The following is a 21,378-nucleotide window of genomic DNA, read 5'->3' as shown; positions in this document are numbered from 1 at the left end:
AGCTCTAAATTTGAATAGATGAGCGTTAATTTCATTGGCTTTTCTCTTGGCAACTAATCATCCATCTGTATAGGGTCTATGCAGCAGATTGAAAAATACAGCATTTAGGACACAAAGAAGAAATACAGGTATTGAGTATTACCCATGGAAATCCCCAAAGAAGAGTGTTTGTGTCTGAAAGTTTGCAGCTATTTAATTCGTCTGATAAAAGATATCACATCTACCCAAAGAACCTTGTCAGCCATGGCAATCTTCATTTTTTTCAGGTCTAAGAATGCTACAGCAAGATTCTGGTCTCTTGCTTTAAATTTGATTGACATCAGGTGGTGTTTATATTATGACAGCTATCAAAATATGCAGCTGTTCTTACAGAAACATGAATTAGAATACTTGGCCTTAGCAAGTTCTACATGATCTTATTGCTGGTTCCATCTGTTCCCATGTCTTCAGAATATCCATCATGCTTCAGTTTTTCCTTTTGTATGCTGACAGTTTATGAACAAGATTAATTCAATATAAGTGGAATTTAGAATTACTTGCCTGAAAATTTTGAACCTGCTGTTGTTGAAAATGATACCTAAATAATGATGGCTAAAAAATAATACAGTAAGAAATATCTTCCCCAGAACATACACTGTTTATATCTTTTCTGTACCCTGGGAAGTATTTTAAGAACCTCAGTGGTTATAGCAGGGTATAGCATGAAAGCTCACGCCTCTGTCATTTGAGCTAATGGTTCACTCTAGTAGCCTATTGCAGAAGTATTTCCTGAAAACTTTCCAAACAAAGGGTGTTTTACACTGTTGGTTTCATTTTCACTGTTTTGCAATTCTCCCTTGATGGAAAGAGTTTTATTAAACATCTACCGGAGGGCAGAGAAATCTATTTAATTATAAATATATATCTACACTTAATTTTTAGAGTGTACTATATGTGTGTGTATGTAATATATAAATTTCCACAGGTATATTTGAGCAGCATTAGTGTATTCAATACTGACTATAACAGAGGGCATAATCTCTATCAGCAGAGTTTATAATCTCAGGTTCCAATCTTTCCAAAGGCAGCATGAAGCTAGATCCTGATGTTCGTGTGGGCTTTTCTATGCCACTGCCACAGGAGTTCAGGAATACTGTAAAAAAGCATGCCTTTTCCCTGCCTTCCACCCCCAGTTTCTACCTGCATGCCAAATCCCAGAAGCGCAGCATTGTAGCTACCTTAGAACTACTCTGAGCACATACCGGGCTGTCAAGCTGATACAGAAGGTCTAAGAGCAATCCCCAGCCTATGAGCAATATTCATATCTATTCTCAGGGTTCCTTTAATCAGCTATATCACCTAATTTCTGGGATCTGGCACAGGTAAAGCAGCTGGGGTGTATTTCTTGGCAGCAGTCCTGGGTTCAACGTGGATGCCATGTAAACAAACCCATAGGGCGCATCCACCTAAGTGTGCACATACCTCTTGCAGCGTCTCAACCCAGTTTGAGATGCTACAAGAGGCACGCTGAGAACGAAAAAATGTTAGCCATGCTGTGTATTTCCAGTGATATATTTCCAGGTATCAAATAAAAACACCCCAGAAAAAAGCAGCACAGGGCATGGTTTCCCACTGTGCCATGAGGCAAGCCAGGGCTTGGACCTCCAGAGACACTGTGGCATCTGGCCAGAATGCCTCTATGCTGCTGTGTTCACATGCAGGGCAAGCAGGAGCTGTGCAAAGTTGTGACCTGGGTGCTGCCCCCAGTAAGTAGGGACTGGGGTAAGGGGGATACTGGGTACAGGGGGGCTGAAGATGTGTGCTGCTGGGAGGGGGACATAGGTCCCCCATGGAGTCCAGGCTCTTTCCCCCCCCTCCTGCCACAGGGTCCACGGCTCACCCCTGCAGCAGCAGCAGCCATGGGACACTTAGAGCTGCTGCAGTCAGAGCCCCGAGTGGTGCAGCACAGCCCTGATCACCTCAGCCACTGCCACCTGTGCTGCCTGTCATAGGCTTGTGTGGCTTCTGGCAGCACTGGAGCCACTCTGGCTGTCTCCCGGGGTCTGGCCCTGCTTGCAGGGATGGCGTGTCATGCTGGGCCAGGTCCTGCCTCCATGGGCCCCTGCACACCATTGGGCTAGCCTGGTTCCATGAAGGTAGGACCCAGCTTAACTCGACACGCTGTCGCTGCGAGCAGGGCTGGACCCTGGATGACAGCCCGATCAGTCCTGGTGCTGCTTGAAGCTGCACAGTCCCACGCCATGCCTAGACGGGCCAGCCCTGCAACAGGTAGCACCAGCTCTGAGGTGATCAGGGCTGCGCTGCGCCACTGGGGGTCTGCCCACTGCAGGCCCTGAATGCCCCACAGAGAAGGTGGCTGACCTCTTGGCCCCAAGTGGCCAAGAGGACACACTTTGACAATTCAAAGCAGGCTGCCTCAAGAAGCACATCTAGGTGATAGCTGCCCAAGTGGCAGAGCGGGGGCACCCCATCCAGGTCTGGCAGGAGCACAGCCTTGGGGCTGCAGGTCCAAGTGGGGAGATGCTGTCATCACAGCCAGGCAGCAGCCCCCACTACTAGACTGTTGCAGTGGGTAGAGGGTGCAGGGGCCACTCCAGGTTAGGGCTGCTTCAGCAGTCCAGCTGGGACAAGGGGTAGTGTGCCCGGATACCAAGTGGCCAGGCCTCAGAAGCTCCTGAGGGCAGTTAGCTCTGAGCTGCTCTCCAGGGCAGGTTTTTATATTGCTGGGGCCAGCACAGGTGCTGGTCCCAGGCTCTAGCTCCCCCGGCTGCAGATCCAGGAGGAGCTGGGCAGGGTTATTTTGCCCCAAGTGGCACAACTTGCCCCACACCAAAGTGCATGTCCAGGCATGTGCGTGGAGGCAAAAATGCACAGCTCAGGAACACTACAAATCTATTTGAGCCACTTTAAGCGCACATGCCTGCATGTGTGGACATGCCCATAGAGTCTAACTGCCTCCAGTGGTATTCTGTATTGATACATGGCCATCTGTGTAAATCCTGTTTGCATGATTGGGCTTTGATTAAACTATTCAGAGACACAAGGTAACCAACGAGGAGGAAGCTTTTCAACAATGTAGATGTCACTTAATTTTTTATGTAATACAAAATATTTATTTTGTCATAGATTTAGTGTATTAAAACTAATCTAGCTTTCTGGCTTTTTCTCTTTTACAACATAAGCCTTTGGTTCTTTAAACAACAGATGTAATCTCTTCACCTCTCTATAATCTATAGATTTGCAGATTAAAATTTATAATTAAATTATATCACTTATCAGACTTCTTTAATGCTAGTATTGATAAGTTGGAATTATCTGCCTGTTTCATTGCTGCTTCACATTCATGTTTCAGGTAACTGAGCAAGTTTGAAAAAGAAAGTAACAATGCTCACTATAAATACTGCTTTGCCTTTCACCTTTTCTGCCTTGAAATGTTTCTGCTCACAGCCATCTGCTTGTTCCAATAAGGAAATTCTTCAGTCAAGTTTCTTTCCCTATCTAACACACACAACTCATGAATCATGAATGGGTTACTTGAGAAGTTAAACTGTATCCTGATGAAGGCACTAGAATTTAGGGATTGAGTTCAGTTTCTGCCGTCCTGTGTGACTTTTGGCTAGCGACCTAATCACTCTATCTCAGTTCCTTAGCTTTTAAAAGACAATAATGATACTTCCTTTCTCTCTCTATGTTGTCTTTAGATTGCAAGTCCATGGAAGGTTTGTCTGTTGGTGTATGCTTGGACTATTCCTAAAACAATGTGTCCATGAGCTTGATTGATTTTTATATCTGAATATTACCATTGCATTAATGACTTTTCCATGCACCTCCTACACAGTACAGCTTTACTTTTCTATGGTACTTCTAATTGAAATATAGCAGGTCATTAGTTATGGTCCATAGTGGATAAAGTTGGATAATAGTTTTCATTCACTCTAGATTTAAAATTGAAATTTACTGAATATAAGATAAGGTTTTTTTTCTCCCAATCAGTATGGGATAGAAAATCTCCTCATCTTACATTCACATACAAGGAAACCTCATTAAGTACATTATCTACTGTTAAACTGCTGCCAAAAGCAGCATATGCTCAGTAATGGAAACCAACCATGAAGTTGATTAAATGCAGTCAGTACTAAGCATGACTGTAAAACACATAGCCCATATGATACAAACATACTGATGGGAAACTTTTTGGGGGCAGGTGTGTAGCGGGGTGCATTCTCAGGCCTGGAATCCTGGGAGTTCAAATACTTCCTAGTCTTGCTCCAAATCAGGAATCCAGAACCATCCCCCCACAAGGAAACACGTGCTCGAGTTGCAGTAGAACCTGTTGATCCTGGACTGGCCTTGTCCGCCATCTTCAGGCCCACAGATAAGACACTCGTCCTTGACTGTGGTGATGATGATGATGGTGTCTTGCTTGCTCCTAGCTGAAAGGCCAAGAAGCAGCTAGGGGAAAAGCTCAAAAGTAGTCCCCCATTGCCACAAAATTGATAGGAACGTGCCACAAAATTGATGGGACTCTACCACAAGTGCAGCCCATCCTTTATATACCTGCAGCTCACTCAGCCCGTTACATGCCCGGGGTTAGAGCATGTAAGGTATCACCATAAACCGGTATGTATATTTATTTATGTATCTAATCTGTGGCTTTTTTAAATTTCCACATAAAAACAGATTTTATAAGTTTCCAAGAAAAGTCATTTTCCCCCCTCAGAATTTTCACCCTTTTCCTCCCAGAGTTTTTTTTTTAATATATATATAGAGAGAGCCGAGTCCTACTTAGTTGCCTTTAATGTCAATTCCTGTTGCCTGAAGCGGGTTCAAAAATTGTGCATCATAAATTATAGATGAGATTGTTTCAGCGACTGGTGGTGCGAATGTGTGGTGAGCGATGAGAGTATGCTTAGAAGAGACTGCAGCAGAGCCTGCTTTCTTCCACTGCAGCTTACCGGGGAGCTGCTGCAGAGACAACTGGGTGTCTCTTCCAGGCTGCCAAGATAAATTGGGACTGAGGGTGTTTGTTTACTTTGTAGAGACAAGGAGGAAGAAAAGAGAGACTAGACTTGAGGGAATGGTGCAATAATAATGAGAGAACAACAATCTCCTGTTCTTGCCTTTATTTCTAGAAAGCTTCAAGGGATCTCTTCCTTTTCATATCAGAAATATTAATTACTGGTAGCCGACACATACAGCATGTAGTTCTCCTGAGAAGTGTGAGTGGCTAAGTCTCTTGAATACTAATTATTACTTAAAGAACAAGTTACAAATGTCATATCATCTAAAAGAAATGGTCTTTTTCTTTGTGCTTTTCTGGAAAAAGCTGATTATATAATTCTAATCACCTTGAATGATGGGTTTCTTTCAATGGAGAAAACAGTAGCAGTTTATAAATTGGGAAAAAAAGGTAGTGGTTCACAAATTAAATAATTCCAAGGTATTTATCCACAAAGCAACTTACATAGAAACCTTTTTGAGGCATTAATTCTTAAATTTCACAGGTTTTATTCAACTAACATTTTAATTTTTGTGTTTACTTCTGATCACTTGACTTTTACCTTAAAACATACCTAGATTCTTCTATTTAAAGATACAGTCATCTTTTTAAAATGGTTTATCCACTATTTTTTCTATTGCACCCTGCCAGTTTCATGGAGACTTTCATCACCATGTGTCTGAGCACTGCTACTGCTGATTTTACATGGAAAGTGAACTGCATGAAGTATCTAGTAGTTATCTTATTGGGGGGAAACACTTTTCGTGAGAGATGTTTTTCATGGATTGATTGGCAGGGTAGAGGGTAAGGTTTGTTCCTAATGTTGTTGTTTTGTGCATCCTGGTTTGGGTAAATAAGTGTCATTGTATTCTTCTTCATCAGTACTTGTGAATTTTCAGACTATTCGAGTTATTTCTTCCCAAACTGTTACACAAGCTATACATTTTCTATTGTGTGTTTTGCCTGTTGTAACAGACTGTTGTATTTTTTTTTGCTGTCTCATAAAACATCTAATATTTGTCTGTCACAAAAAGTACTTTTGGGGGAATAATTAGCTGAGGATTTAAGCAAAACTTCAATTGTTTATTGTGATTAAATTAAGTGATATAGAATTATTTTATTTCATTCTTGTTTAAATGATTATTTAAAAATTGTATTTTAAGTTTATTTTTAAAAAGTTGATATGGGTAGATTCATTTTTAGTTGATAATAAGATGATCAGAATATAGCATTTTTTATAGATTCCCTTTAAAAGTTTCATTTATGCCAACTTTTTTAAAATTTTAATTTTTCTTTTTCAGTTATAAATTAAGTATCTTCTTCTTTACCTTTAGTATATTTTCAGTCATGCTTCTCTTTCAACAAGACTTGTTACACTTGCTGTACTAACATTTTCAATTCTTTTTTCCTTTGTTACCATCTTCATATTAAAACTATTGAAAAGGGGTTTATTTTTAATCAGACAGCTCATTCTCTATGCCTCACAAGGCAGAGGGAAAACTGTGTTTTTATAGATTTGCTCTTTTCTACTGAAATGGGCTCTTCCATGTCAGTTCATTTGGCTTGTTCTTTCTTACTCTCAGCAGGAGGAAGCTGAAAGACATGCCTTTGATGCAACCTGATGTTGTAGTGTCATAGAGCAACAAATCAAAGTTCTGTTGTTTAGACCAAAATTCTTATTGCGCTCTATTAAGTCAGTTAAGTCTTCAAAGTCAGCGCTTTCTTGTGATGCTTTCATCCGATTGCTTTTCACTTTCTATCAGCAGAGCTGATGAGACTTCATTGAAGATTCACAAGAGTTATATTACAGTTTGGTCTTTGCCTTTTTCATCTTCCGTTCTCTCCATGAAACTCTACTGAGCTGCTTTTAGAGCCCATTATGCTCGTAACCTTACCTTCCACCATGATATATACACAGGTCACCTTGCAGAGTCTTGATAACAAAGGTTCACAACCATCCACCTTCTCAAAAGACTTTTAGTAACTTGCTATTGCTTCTCTTGTACTTTCAAGGCCTTTCTCAACTTTTTTCTGTCACAGTAGTTCAAAGATAATTATTCCTATACCTCAATCTGAGCAAAAGCCTCAGATTCAATTTTTGGATGCTAGAGATCATACAATAGGTAGAACATATTCAATTATTTTTTCTGTTTCTTTTAAAAAATGATTCTAGAGTCACAAAAACTCTTTATATGGACAAATCCCTCCAGGTTCATTTTATAGGAATGCCATAGATTTATCAAGGGAAGCTGACTTTGTGTATGGTCTATGGGCACCTTATGGTCATAGCACTCAAACTTTAACTTTCAAAATCTAAAATAAGTTAATAATCAGTATTTGCAACTAGAGGGACAAGCTATGATTGTTTGTTAAATTAACACTGCATTGTTTTTGTATGGGTGCTACTGAGATATACTTAGATATAGATACACCAGTGGGTCAAAATAATTTAGTCAGCATTAATGACCAATTGAATTTAGAAATCTATATTAAAAAAAAAATCTTACGGTAACTTATCCAAAACTAGTTTGGATCTCAAATTTGTCTGTCTAATAAGAAAAATACCAGGGTTTCTTATGAACCAAGTGAGATTTTTAATTGGGGTGGGGAGGTATTGTCTGTTACTTCTTAATTGAGTCTCCCAGTTTGATTAGACCTCATTTTACAACATTTTGAATAAGTTGATTGGGGTAGCCTACCTGGGTCCAACTTAACAACTCTTTCCTTTCTACTGTACAAAAGTAGTTCCTTTTTACTTCATTTTCTTGAACGCATAAGTGTAGCCAAGAGAATACCGAGGGCTTTGTAGCAATTCAGCAAAATAAAGCAAAAATCAAGTCTTCCATTTCTTCTTCTTTAGAGTTTAGAAGGAAGTCGAGGTGAAAATACTAAGTCTGGTCTAAGTCTACTGACATTAAGTAATGGAATCTCACTTAATCTATTAACAATTGACAATAGACATATTTTCCAAGCATGCCTAGCCTGGACTTACAGTAAAAATTACATAATGTGCTCAGGATTCTGACAACATTATCAAAATGTATTTCTACATAAGAAACTAAGGACAGAAAACATCACCAGTGGTCTGGATCCTTCTGGGATGGACCACAACAGCAATAATAACAGAATAAAATAACATGAAATTCTAGTTGAGGAAAGAGCTGTATTGATGATCCTCATGTAGTTTGGCTCTGTGCCTGCATAGTATTTGTGAAAGATGAGATTATCACAGCAAGCTTCCGACTAATGGATCACATTGGAGTGGTTTTTGGCTGGCTGGCTGTCCCAAAGGAAGCTGCAGATCATTGGTGCTTGACAAATAAGAAAAAATAAATTTTAAGTGCATTTTTAGGTAATATTGCTAAATGCCCATTCTGCCTTAGTATTGTGAATAGTCAGCATGTACTACTACACTTGTTACCTGACCTTTTGAGGAGCACAAAATAATTGGCAAATTATTGTCTCTAGACACAATGTAAATCTGATTTTTAAATAAAATGCTGTTAGTTTTCATCTCCATTCATCATGCTAATATTATCTGATGCAAGCTTTGGTCATGATTGGGGGTTATGAATTACCCTTTCCCATTGTGCTCACCCAGACTCATGGCCTTGAATGCAGTGTAGAAGATCAGCAAGTTTCCAAAATAGCTATTCCCCTGTGTGCTATATTTTTTGTGGTATGTTATGTACCCACCTGCATATAGATAAAGTTATGCTGATTCTGCTCCCACATTCAAGTCTCCCATGCAACAGTGCTGCTGGGTTGGATTTTTATCAAGAGAGCCAATGAAGCAGCTTTATTCTGAGTTCTTTCCAAAGTTGGAAATGCTGCCTAAACTTCAGCTGATTTTTCTATCTTCCTTTCCACACTTTATAGAGCATTACTGCACTAGTTAGCATTAGTTCCTTGTTTTTAAGTTGGAACAAAAAAATCCATTAGTGCAGGGGTGTCAAACTCATATAGCCCCACAGGTCAGATCAAGACTGAGGGCTTCCTCATGGACCAGATGACCAACCTCCAAATCTAGACCACAGAGCTTCTCATCATGCTTCCCTGCTGTGTTGGTACCAGGAGCCAAAGGGTTAATGTCACCACTGCTCGGCACTACCTCACCCTCAGCTGCTGTGTTGGAGATTAAGCAGGTGGTGATGTTAATTCCTTTTCTACTGGTGCTGACACAGACTCCTTCAGGCTGTATGTTTGACACCTCTGTATTAGAGTCTATCATGAGTGGCATGGTTCATACAGCACTGGTACATTAAGCTAACTTTTCTCTAAAAAAGCCATATTGAAGTAGCTGTCTTTCTGCATTTCTTGTTGTTATTTCCTGGCAGAATTATTCTTTGAGAGTTGAATCTGAGCTTATTCTGCCAGAATCATGGTAAAGAATGTAGTCAGTCTAAGGTCAAGTTTGCCTCTTTAGATTTGCAGTGTGGGCACTTGAGGTTCAATACTTACTGCTAAAGAAGAATTTTTCCTTGACATTCCCTCTGCAGTGCATACATTAGCTGCCTCCAGCCTGCTTGCTTCTGTCAGCATCCAGAAGTTTTTTCCTTACCTGTTCTTACCCTGTCTGTCATCATCAGCAGTCCCTCAATACAAGGATGACAGTGTTCCAGTAAATTGGGAAATTATTGGTGAGACTATAGATGACTGAGGAGGCTGATTCAAGATCCATGTTTGACTGCAGATGTGGCAAATTGTTCCAGAAGGAATAAGTAGGTCCTGGTGATGTCAGGTCAAAGCTCTTTCCCTTTGTCTCTTTCATCTGTCTGCCTCCCTAGTGAGGTGCATTTGCTTGAAATGATCGATCCTTTGTTGTACATCACAGCACCACTGGGGACAATTCAGTGCTTGAATCTCCCAGGTATTGATGTTGATATCACATTTCTTCAGACTGTCCTTTGAGGTATCCTTAACTCTTTTCTTTTGCCCATCTCTCGAGTGGTAACATAAGTGAGTTGGGAGTATAGGACCTGTTTTGGAAGCTAGTTGTCAGACATTTTTATGACATGTCCTGCCCAATGAAGCTGGTGCCATGTACACATGGCATTGATGCTGATGGTGTTTGCTTGAGCCACAATGCTAGTTCTTCTTCCTTCCAATAAATATGGAGGATTTTCTGAAGACGTTGTTTGTAATGTTCCAGATCTTTGAGGTGTTTCCAATATGTTGTCCCATACAACGGGGTAGGGATGACAGCACCTTGGTAGATGAGAAATTTTATATCATGATCATCAAAGACCTGATTTTGGATACATCCAAAGGCAGCACTGGCAGATTTTATCCAGTATTCAATATTGTCATATGTGTTTACTTTTTGGTAAAGGTGGCTGCCAACGTAGGGAAAATGTTCAACATTCTCCAAAGATTACCCTCTAATTGTAATATGTGGTTATTTTGGGGTGGGTCGGTAAAGTATCTTGATTTTCATGAAGTTGACAGTGAGTCGAGCATTTCATACACTTCACAGAAGCAATCGAGAATGGCCTGGAGCTCCTCAGTTGAGTAAGCACACATGACACAATCACCTGCATATTGAAGAACAGTAATGGAGGTGTTGGTTATCTAGGTTTTGGACTGTAACTAGTTGATTGTTAAATAGATTTCTGTCTGTGCTGAATGATGGATACCAGATACTGACTCCAAATGAAAACCAATCAGCAGTGAGATGCAGATATAGATGAAAAAGAGTGTGCAATCACACATCCCTGCTTAACTCCATTTCTGTTTCCAAGCCATTACTTAGGATGGTTGCTGTCCTGTCATTCTGAAGAAGTCTGATAATGATAACAAATTTTGGCAGGCAAACAAACCTCATTAATTTATCTTGACATCTCAATTCATGATACAAGATGAGAACAGATTTTAAATTTGTTACCAAATCTATAATTTATTCCATATCACATTGTGATATCCAGATAAATTAATGCATACATGTCTTTTACTATTGGTTTAATAATCTTTTCAATTGCTCGTTTAAAAAGAATTCCCAAAGCATTTTTTACTTCCTTATTTTCTTACTTTATATTATATGTTTGATGCTTTATGTAATTTCTATGTACCCCTTCAAAGGGAAAGTAGAGGTCACTAAAAGAAGCCATCGGAGATTCTTACCTTTGGCAAAAGGGAATTTTCTTAAATGTAATTGGCTTACTCTGAAAGTCATAATTAGTGATTTAGAACCTTAACCAAAAAACAGTCTCATTTAAAAATGTTTAGAGACAGTGACTCATGGTATATATACCTCCTTGACACGTCTTATAAGTGAAGGTGTGAATTTTCATCAGTTTTGTGAAAAGTCCCTGAGTCCTGTTTATGAGAACAAATAAGCCAAAATTAGGATTCCGTGGAGGAAAATCCCTTCAGAGCATGTCTACAATGGGCAAATGGAATGTTAGAATCCTAGAGCTATAAGCTAATATTTTATCTCCAGCTTCTTCCTGCAGCATTACTTACAAACAAGGGTGAACTATAACTTCCAGTTTTTTGGGATCATTTTCTTTCCTTAGGTAATTCTGTTCAAAGTCCATTTGAATTGTTTTAAAAAATTTCCAAGGGCAAAATTTTTCAAGGTGTAGATCACGTGGGACTCAATTAGGGGGTTTGCTCTCCAACAGGAGTGAATCTTGAATAGAAAGTAAAAAAGAAAAAGCATGCTAATTTCAAGGGAAAACAATATTTTCTTTGCAAATATTGTTTAAGGTTCTCTTCTCTCTTCCATTTTGCATCATTCTGGTTTACTGAAAGAAAACCTTTATTCAGAATAGGTTTCACAGTATAAAGTATCCCTTCATAAGAGCACTACAAAGAATGGTCTTCATAGGAACCAATATTTAGTTCAACAAAGAAGTGTCTTACTATAAACTCCAGGTGTGAGTACCCACTTAATAGAGTGGATTCCAGATTCTTTAGTAGCTTTTGGGTGCTACTAAACTACAGATGATAGAAGCTTTAACGCTACCTTTTGTTTTTCTGTTTTAATTGTATATTATATTTAATATATGTCATAGTAATATTTTTACCTCTCATTCCCCATCTTGTAATTTTTAAGGGTTTTTTTAATCTCCTTTTTTTCTGTCCCTATTTTCTCTTTTAATCTCTTCATTTTTTAATTTGAGGATCGTTAACATCTTTATTTTTTAATTTGGAAAACCATTGCAATTAATTTGAGTTGCTTATATGTTTGGCTGTCTGCCTTTTTCAATGGGTTTCTTTAGGATTTACCATTTGAAAAGCCATTTCAGTTTTTCTGTACTGTTTGTAAATTATTGATTATTCTTTATCAATAGCAGCTCTCTAGTTGAAACTTGAATAAACTTCCATGTTGATCCTTTGTTTTCATTTACTCATTCTTCAAATAAATCTTTTGGGACTTCTAAGCAAATCATACGCTGTTTTGAAATTAGAATTAGTCGCATCATCTTTCCCTTTGTTTATGTTTTTGTGTGCATTTATATTTCTACCTCAAAAATATGACTTGTAAATCAGTTAAATATTTGCTACTTTCATCTTTAGTTATGTAAAAGTGGAAATAAAATTCACTTTCTGTGAACATACAGATCTGATTAAACACTAAGGCTCCATCTACACATTACATTTGAAGTGTGATTAACCATTTAATCAGGCCTTAAGTGGTCGCCCGGTCGCATAATCAATCAATTAATGGCATGATGAAAGGAGGAATAAGCCACAGTTATTCTACAAAATATGTTTAATAACTTTGTAGCTACTTACTATCATGCCATTAATTGAACGTGTAGCTAAAAGCCCCTGTGGTTGGGACTCCCTTCAGCTGACTGGAGCTCCCAGGTCGGGGGGGGCCTCGTGCACCCCCAAGCCTGAGAGCTCCCAACCAACAGGGCTTCCAGCTGCGAGGAGCACTGCACACCCCTGCAGTCAGGAAACCGCAGCTGCTGTGAGGTCCCAGCCATGGGGGCACCCCACGCACTTCCTTGGCTGAGAGACTAGCTGCTGCAGTCTGCTGGATACCATAGTGCAATATCTCAATGGCGGGGCTGTGTTGTGTGCCCCCACAGCAGCTGTGGTTTCTCAGCCATGGGGGTGCATAGGGTACAGCTGACAGATTGCAACAGTTTGTTTCCCATGTGTTGTGGCAGGAGGCATATTTTTGTGGATTGTGCATTAGATGCCTTTATACCATACGTGACTGGTAGGGAGAGGATACGGGGGGGCACTTGCCCCCCATGAGATTGGCGACTGCTGCTGGCTTCTGCAGGCAGCCACTGCTCGTCATACACCTCCCTCCACTGCTGCCACCACTGGCTTCTGCGGGCAGTTGCTGCTCACCACCCTTTCACCCCTGCTGCTGATGCTGCCACTGGCTTCTACAGGTGGTCACCACTCGCCACCCCACTGCTAACACTGCCACCTACAAACTGTTTCCTCCTCCCCATCCCCCACTGTTTCGGGAGGCACCAGTTAACCATGCTTTACACGCATGTGTAGAGGGACCCTAGGTTAAATAATAGGAAAAATTATTTACTGAGAATTCAGGCAGTGATATTTCATATCAATTATTTTTTCTTCTAGGTTCCATGGTTCCTTTTTCCATGCGGATTTTACATGCTGAACTTCCTCAATACCTAGGAAATCCCCAAGAGTCACTTGATAGACTGCACAGCATGAAAACCATCTGCACAAAAGTAAGAATTTCTTGATACAATAGAATATCTTTGTATTTAAGCAGGTATGTTTTATTGCCTTTTTCCAACCTGTCCGAGTAAAAAGAATAATTTTAGACTACATCCTAATTATGGTGAAGTGCATAGGTATCGTGTCTCAAAGTGCACAGGATTGTACATCATGGAGGAAACTTCTACTAAGTACAGATTAGTTTCTGGGAAGTAATAGTTGTTGCCCCTTTTTAATAATTCAGCATGTTCCTCTTTCTATGATTGCCATCTCTGCTAACTGGAGTGGGAAATATGGCTTTACCTGCTTTTCTAAACAGGAGGGTGACTCAGATAATCAGATGTTAATACAAAGAAGCAGGGCTCTTTTTCTTTCAACTGTGATAGAGGGAAGAGAAGGGTTTGACAACTGGTAGCACTTGCTATGGTGTTGGAGGGTCTTTCAGGAAACTGTTACAGAGTATACAGAGTTTGGCTATATGGAGGAAGTCTCTTTGAAGGAGCTTTTTGTTTCACAAAAATAATGTCTGCTTGTAGCCATTTCATTCCCTAGGTTTACAACTGGCCCCTTCCCTTCAGCTACTTTTGGATAAAAACTTTTCCCTATCTTTAAAAAACTTTCATCTAGACAGCTACTTTGTGGAGCTTCATATTGTCTTTTGCTTACAGAGGCCTGTTCTTGTAGGAGCTGACATTTGAAGTGCCACATCCTTTCAGAGGATATTCAATTCAGTGGAGAAGGTACTACTAGAATTCAAATGTAATTGAGTTCTAAACTCCTTTTTCATGGAAGGGAAAAGAAATTCTTGAAATTTCTATTCATTGAAGTGGAGAAATCCATTGGGTTATTATTAGCCATAACATCCCCACAGGGAAAGAATTGTTAGTCAACTGAGAGGTGAAAGGAAAATAAATTAATAGGGCTGTGCTAAACAGCACCTTTCATTTTGACTTGCGTTTCGCTGTTTCAAAAGGATAGTGTTTCGTTTCATTTTGTTTCAAAGCACTGTTCCGTTTCATTTTGTTGAAACTGTTTCAATGCATTTCAGAGTTTTGCCCAGAGGCTATAATGGGGAATTATAAAAATACCTATACTTTGTCATTTCTTGACTGATTTGGATGAAAATTGCAGGAATGGTAGCTCCTTCTGAGGGCATGAGAAGCCTGACATGTTTCAAGGAGATAGGTGGAGGGGTTTCTGGGAAACTGCACCTCAAACTGCTAAAAGCAAAACTCATGTCACTTGCCAGCAACGGCAGCCTCCTGTCATCCTGCGTGCAGATCTGGGGGCCCACACCCTCAGGAAGGCTGTGGGCCTGTGCTGGACTCCTCCCAGGGGTGCAGGCCCCTGGATCTGCACGTGGGATGACAGGAGGTTGCCATGTGGGACTGGTGCTCGATGCAGCCCGCACCCAGCGCTGGGAAAACTGCTGCTGCTGCTGGCCCCAGGCAGTAATGGCAACCTCCTGTCATCCCACATGCAGATTTGGGGGCCTGTACCCCTGGGAGGAATCTGGCAGCACTGGGAGGGCAGATTGAGCTCCATGGGGCTGGCAGAGCCACTTGGAGCACAGCCCTGGTTCTCCCCACCTCCCGCCACCAGGCTGCACTCTGAGCAGCTCTGCCAGCCCCACAGAACTCAGCCCAGCAATGGGAGAGCCAGTAGCGAAGCTGCTCAGAGTACAGCCATGGCAAGCACAGCCCGGCAATGGGAGGCTCCGCAGCCCCGTGGAGCAAGAAGCTGGGGAGAGACACTGGCCAGGGCTGTGCTCAGAGCCAGGGCTGCACTCTGTGCAGCTCCACCACTGGCTCTCCCCCACCTCCAGCCACCAGACTGCGCTCAGAGCCAAGGATGCACTCCAAGCAGCTCCTCTGGTACCATGGAGCTCAGCCCAGTGCTGGGAGAGCCAGTAACAGAGCTGCTTGGAGCGCAGCCCTGGCGAGCACAGCCCAGCAGCATGAGGCTCCGTGACCCCCATGGAGCTGAGCCTGATGGCGGGAGGCAGGGAAAGCCACTGGCCAGGGCTGCGCTCAGAGAGGATCTGCCACTCGCTCTCCTGCCCTGCCGAGCTGAGCTCCACAGGGCTGGCAGAGCATTCGGAGCACAGCCCTGGCTCTCCCCTGGAATCTGCCCACCGGGCTGCTTCGAAACGTTTTGAAACTTTCGAAACTTTTCAAGTGCTGTCATTTTGTTTTGAAGCTGTTTCAAAACCTTTTGTTCTGTTTTGAGTTTGCTGTTTCAAACTCGAAACGGATTTGAAACAGCCTCGAAAAGAAACACCCGTCGAAATTTCTCACAGCCCTATAAATTAGCATTTCTTCTCTTCTCCCTTCCCCCCAACATTATTTTGTTTTATTGTTTAGTTATTTAACAGTCTTACTCTCGATGGCTTTTCTTGCTTTCCTTCAAATAAATACAGCTGTAAAGCAGGAACTACAGAAGTAGGTAGAGAGGAAGGAGGAGAGAGAATAAAGAGGAAGATGTATGAACAGAATGGTGCAAGATTTTAGACTGGTGGCAATTTAACTGCCTAAAAGGCATTTGAAACTGCTTAGAAACAAACATTAAACCTGTCATTTCGGTATATATTTTTGTTTTGGGAAGGAGTCAGCCAGATCTAATAATTGAGGCTTCAAATTTATGGAGGAAGTTGTGGCACGACCAAGAAAAAACATTAAAAATTAGTATGTTGCATTCTTTGTAATGTCACCATATTACCCATGGGAACCCTTTGGAATATAAGGGAATTTTTAGGGAAACTTTGCAGCCATAAACCTCTAGTGTTTTGTTTTACTACAATACTTTAAAATGGAGAAAGAGAATGTTTTGAAAATGTTCAGTTCTCATTTACAGAAGTGCATATGAATATCCATTATGTAAATCAAATGATCCAGGAATCATAAAAGCTAGGGGTTTGAAAAGACCTATTAGCTTACTTAGTTTTTTCTCTCTCTCCCTCTCTGTAAATACAGGTTGCTCTCCAACACTTACTCTACTTTTTTAATGAGCCAGTATATGTGGGGTTGACACCACTTCCCTTGGGAGACCATTCCAGTCCAATACTTATTCATTCTAACTGTTAAAAATATTTTCTTCATATTCTTTTTTCCCTTTCTTAATTTCCACAGGACTCCTAACTTAGACCTATTGTTATCATCCAAAATTCTTCTCTTTTCTTGAAGTTTACATCTTTCAGTTGTTTATAAAATAATTGCCCTTAGCCAAAACTTCAGCTATCCTATGCCCATTAAACTCTTCACCCTTCTCATCATGCAGTATCTTCAGACCACCATTATTAATGTTTTTATTCTTTTTCTGAACATCATAAACTTGTCAGCAGGTTTTTATAATCAGATATGCAAACTTGAACTCATTGTTATAGGTGTGGTCTGATGTTGCATACACAACTATGAGATTTCACTATTAGCAGTTAGTTGTCTGTAAGGCCAAACAAATCAGTATAGTCAACAAATCTAATTTAGTTGATAAATACTGCAGTCCTATAAAATATAAAATGTACTTAAATGTCTAAGTTCCATTTCAAGACTGCACCAGGACTAACAAAGCCAAAACTGTACAGTCAATATCAAAGGGGATGAACAGCATTTTAATGGCATGGTAGTATAGCTTCTGCTTCCCAGACCTTGTAGAGCATAAAAGATTAGTATTATAGAATATTACAATGGGAGAATTATTATAATAAGCACCAAATTTACACAGAAAACTAAAGGCTATCGTAACAAAGTTGTCCTTGAATCACTAGGGTTTTGTTATGCATTTTTATGGAGGTTGTCAAATGCAAACTTTTCCCAGCCTCAAATTTTATTTCATAACATTTATAGTTGTAGATATCCCTCAAGTAGAAATTTTAGATCCTGTACATTTTTCTACTGAACTCAGATATTGTTATAAATATAATGAGTGGAAAATCACAGAAACAACAGAATTGCATATCCTGCACTTTCTGTTTGTGTGTAGGTTTTTGCACAATTTCAGTTTTTTGGTTTTGAGGAGTTGAGGGAAAGTTTAATGCACTGTTTGCCACCACAGGCTTTTCGCATACAAAGTGTTTCATTCATGCATGCACTTGAAAACCTAGTTGGAACTACTTAAATGTTAACATTACTAAGAAAGACACTCTTATCAGCATTCACCTGAAGACAAAAATTTAGAGAGAAAAACTGTCGGCCTTTGATTAGATTTATTCCTGGTTAATGGAACAAAGCAGTTTTAGCTACCTGAGGAAGATCTTCTACAAGGTTGCCCTCGCAGAATTTTTCAAACTTCTTTTGTATGCACAACCATCTGCCAGTCCTTCATAGTTCTTACCACACTCCTGTGCTTCATAGCATCCATCTTCTTCCTGCTTCTTCTGCATCCCCTGCTGGTTTCACTTCCCACCCTTGTTACCCTGCTCTTCTAGAGTTCACACCAATTCTTTTGCTCTCTTTTTTTCCTTTTCATCATCATGTTCCCTGCTCATCCCACTAATATAAATCTGTATCTCTACATTTTCTTCTGTCACCTTGTTCCCTTGCTTCAGCTGTGGCTTTGCCACTATCCCCAGCCTTTCCCTATCTCCCAGACTCATCACAGCTACCACCTCCACCTCTTGGATTTACATGAAGTAAGAGGTTGTGAATTCTTTAAAAAAGGAAACTGTGTCTAACTGGGAACAAGGCTTGACATAAGAAACACTTTTTTTTAATATAAGCATAAAAATTCATGTGTTTTATCAGCATTTCAGTGAATTCTCCTATTCTTAGGGTGGTGGCTCTCAGCTGGGGTGATGCTGCCAATGCACCTGCAGCCAGGTGGAACTCCACCAGGCACCTCTTGTAGAGCCAGATTGAGAAGCACCTGTGGCAAGTGCACTCACTCATCACAGCCCCTCACTCTTGTCCCAGAAACGGGCATCAGGGACAGTTCCATATACCCCATGTGCTCCTGTTTCCAGGGGATACTGTGTTCTGTCTGACCAGCAAGGGTTGTAGTGAGATCAGGAGCTCCTGCCACAGCTGCTTTTTTCTGGCTCTGTAGGAGATGCCTGGCTCAGTTTCACCTAGCTGCAGAGGCATTGGCAGCAGCACTCCAGTTGAGAGCCACTCCCTTAAGGAAAGAATTCACTGATATGCTGAGAGAACACATGGACTTTTATGCTTATCTTTTTTTTTTTTTGGGGGGGGGGGTTTTGTTTTTGTTTTTTTGTTTTTTTTAAAAAGTAGCATATGCAGTGCAGTTCCACCTGGCCACAGTGGTAACAGCGCTGCCTACGCTGTTGCAGCACCTTAGTATAAAACAAAGCAAAAAGTTGCATCTAACCTGTAGGATATGTCTGGAATTGAAAGAGCTTACCAGCTGTAACAAAGATTACATCTGCTACAATTAAATGCTTTCACCCAGAGATGTGGGTTTTCCAGAAAATTTTGAATTGAAAATGTTTCCAGTACCCTAAATAGAGCATGATCTGATTTAGCATGTTTATTTGACTTACATTTAGTAAACAAAATAAAAAGTACCCCATGTTAATTTTATGTGTAAATAGCCACAAACTGAAATATTTTTATTAAGAAAAAAATTAAATATAGTACACTTAATGTGGTTTAAATGTTATATTCAACCAAATTCAAAGCTTTATGTGGAAAGGAATTAATTTTTATTGGAATACTTGTAAAAATGTAAAGACAATATACAATAGCATGTACTCCCCTTACATTGTTTGTTTAAATTTAAGGAAAAAAACAAAGGTACTGAAAACTGTTCACATGCTAATTTTAGCCCACCCAAACAACTGTGTATGATATGCCATGGTTGCCCACTCACCTACTTCAACAGAGTTTAACTCTCTTCCACTGAGGTCATTGTGGCACCTCCAGTTTCACTGTCACAATCTGTAGAACCACTCCACTTATTAGTTTCATTTCAGAATCAGATTGAGGAAAATCTGATTCAAAACTACTTGAACCATATTCTCTTTTGCTAAAGGGTGGTTTTGCCAATGAGTCTATGGGCAAGGTCAACTTATCATACTGCATCTTCTTCACTAATTGTGCTTCGGACTGATTCTCCAGAAGCAAAAGATTTTGAGAACTAGAAACAAGCTTAGCAGTGTATTCATTTGGTTTTGATTTGACCTGCACAGCCAATTAGGTGAATTCATAACTTGATTTTTTTATTTAAATTATTATGTGAGTGTATTTACCCTCACGTATGTTTTACTGATGTACACCTTGCTGGGGTCGTTTGATCCTAATACTCTTCCCTGCCATGGCAGGGGGTCGGACTAGATGATCTGCTCAGGTCCCTTCTGACCCTAGAAACTATGAAACTATATATATATTCTCTCACACACTGCCTAGAAATAGTCACCTGAAAATCCTTAATAACAACTTTGAAACTGCCAAGCTTGCCTATTGTATTGGCATCCATTCGTTGTTACTAAAGGATTTTATGAAATAGTGAATTTTTAGAAATGGAAAATTTCCCACAGAAAAATAAAGCACTGGAAAATTTTCTGCTCCATATTTCTGCTTTCAGCTAAACTAGCCCAGATAATCTACACTCAGGGGGGTTTAAAATAACTACCCAAGCACCTCCCTGAACCACTATCATTAATATTAAGCAAGTCTTAGAAAAGTTGGGAAATTCCAAAGTATAGGACACTGCAGATGTGGTTCCAGTATTTACAAAGGGTAAAAAGAATGACCCAAGGAACCACAGACAATTAGCTTGGTATTGATCCCAAATGAAACAGTGAAACAGTTCATTTGGGACTCCATTAAAGACGAAGAATAATTCAGGTCATGTTCTGGTTGATAAAGGCAACTGTGCTATACCATACTTAGTATTATTCTGATTTAAGAATTCTGTTGTAGCCTTATTGAACTTGAGGTGATAGCTAGGTAACTCCAAAGAGGTGTCAGAGAGAGAGGAGACTATAATATTAGTTTGGACAAAATAGGAAGAAGAGTAAGAAATTTTTGAATATCCCAATTGGTGTCTTCCTGCATCTTTAGGTAGTATAAGAGTGATGTTGTAACTGTGCTGGTTTATAAATTATCAGAGCCAAGGATTTCTTAGGGTGATATCTTTTATTGGACCAACTATGTAATCGGGGGAGGAGGGGAAGGTAAACAAGCTTCAAATGCAAGACATTGTTACTCAGGAATGTTGCACCTGGCCCCTGTGAGCAGGGACCTGAGAGAGAATGCCTTGCATTCAAAATCTTGTCTAACTTTATCCCAACTATGTAGTTGGTCCAATACAAGATATCATCCTAAACATCTTTTCATCTTTACTTGCATAAACGCTTTCATCAATTTGTCCCTTAGGCACTTTGGAGACTTCTGAAAATGGCATTTAGGAGTCTATGTCCCTTTGAAAATTGGACTTAGTCTCTTAGGTCACTTAGAAATGTAACACCTTTCAGCATTCTTGCACCTAAAACTTAAGCGCCTGACTTTAGGGAAAGAATTACCAAACCAAGTTAAGCATCTAAAATCCTTAGATTTTAAATGGGGAGAGTTGGTGTGTTAGACTAGCATTCGTGACACTGGGTGCATCTACGTGAGATACTTTTCTGTGACGTAGCAGTTTTTACTATGCAATAAGCATGTGCAAAGTTTACTGTACATGCTTACTGTGCAGTAAACCTCACTAATTGCAATTGTTGCCTGCTCAGGTCTGTGACTGTGGAGCAGAACAGGGAACAAGCTCCCCAA

General features: G+C 40.2%; 1 protein-coding gene across 4 annotated transcripts in view; it reads left to right on the top strand.

The window, feature by feature from the left end:
* TRAPPC12 (trafficking protein particle complex subunit 12) overlaps positions 1 to 21,378 on the top strand; it is a 102,212-nt gene that overhangs the window by 42,429 nt on the left and 38,405 nt on the right. For all 4 annotated transcript variants that reach the window (XM_090032705.1, XM_090032715.1, XM_090032696.1 and 1 more), the window contains one exon: positions 13,556 to 13,668. In XM_090032705.1, the coding sequence (XP_089888831.1) occupies positions 13,556 to 13,668 (113 nt within the window). The remainder of the gene's footprint in view (positions 1 to 13,555; positions 13,669 to 21,378) is intronic.

The sequence above is a fragment of the Crocodylus siamensis genome, chromosome 1 (assembly GCF_052110815.1).
Source record: "Crocodylus siamensis isolate JL-2025a chromosome 1, ASM5211081v1, whole genome shotgun sequence".
Classification (NCBI taxonomy): Eukaryota; Metazoa; Chordata; order Crocodylia; family Crocodylidae; genus Crocodylus; species Crocodylus siamensis.
The sequence above is the reverse complement of the archived record's forward strand: the minus strand, read 5'-3'. Positions and strand labels throughout refer to the sequence as shown.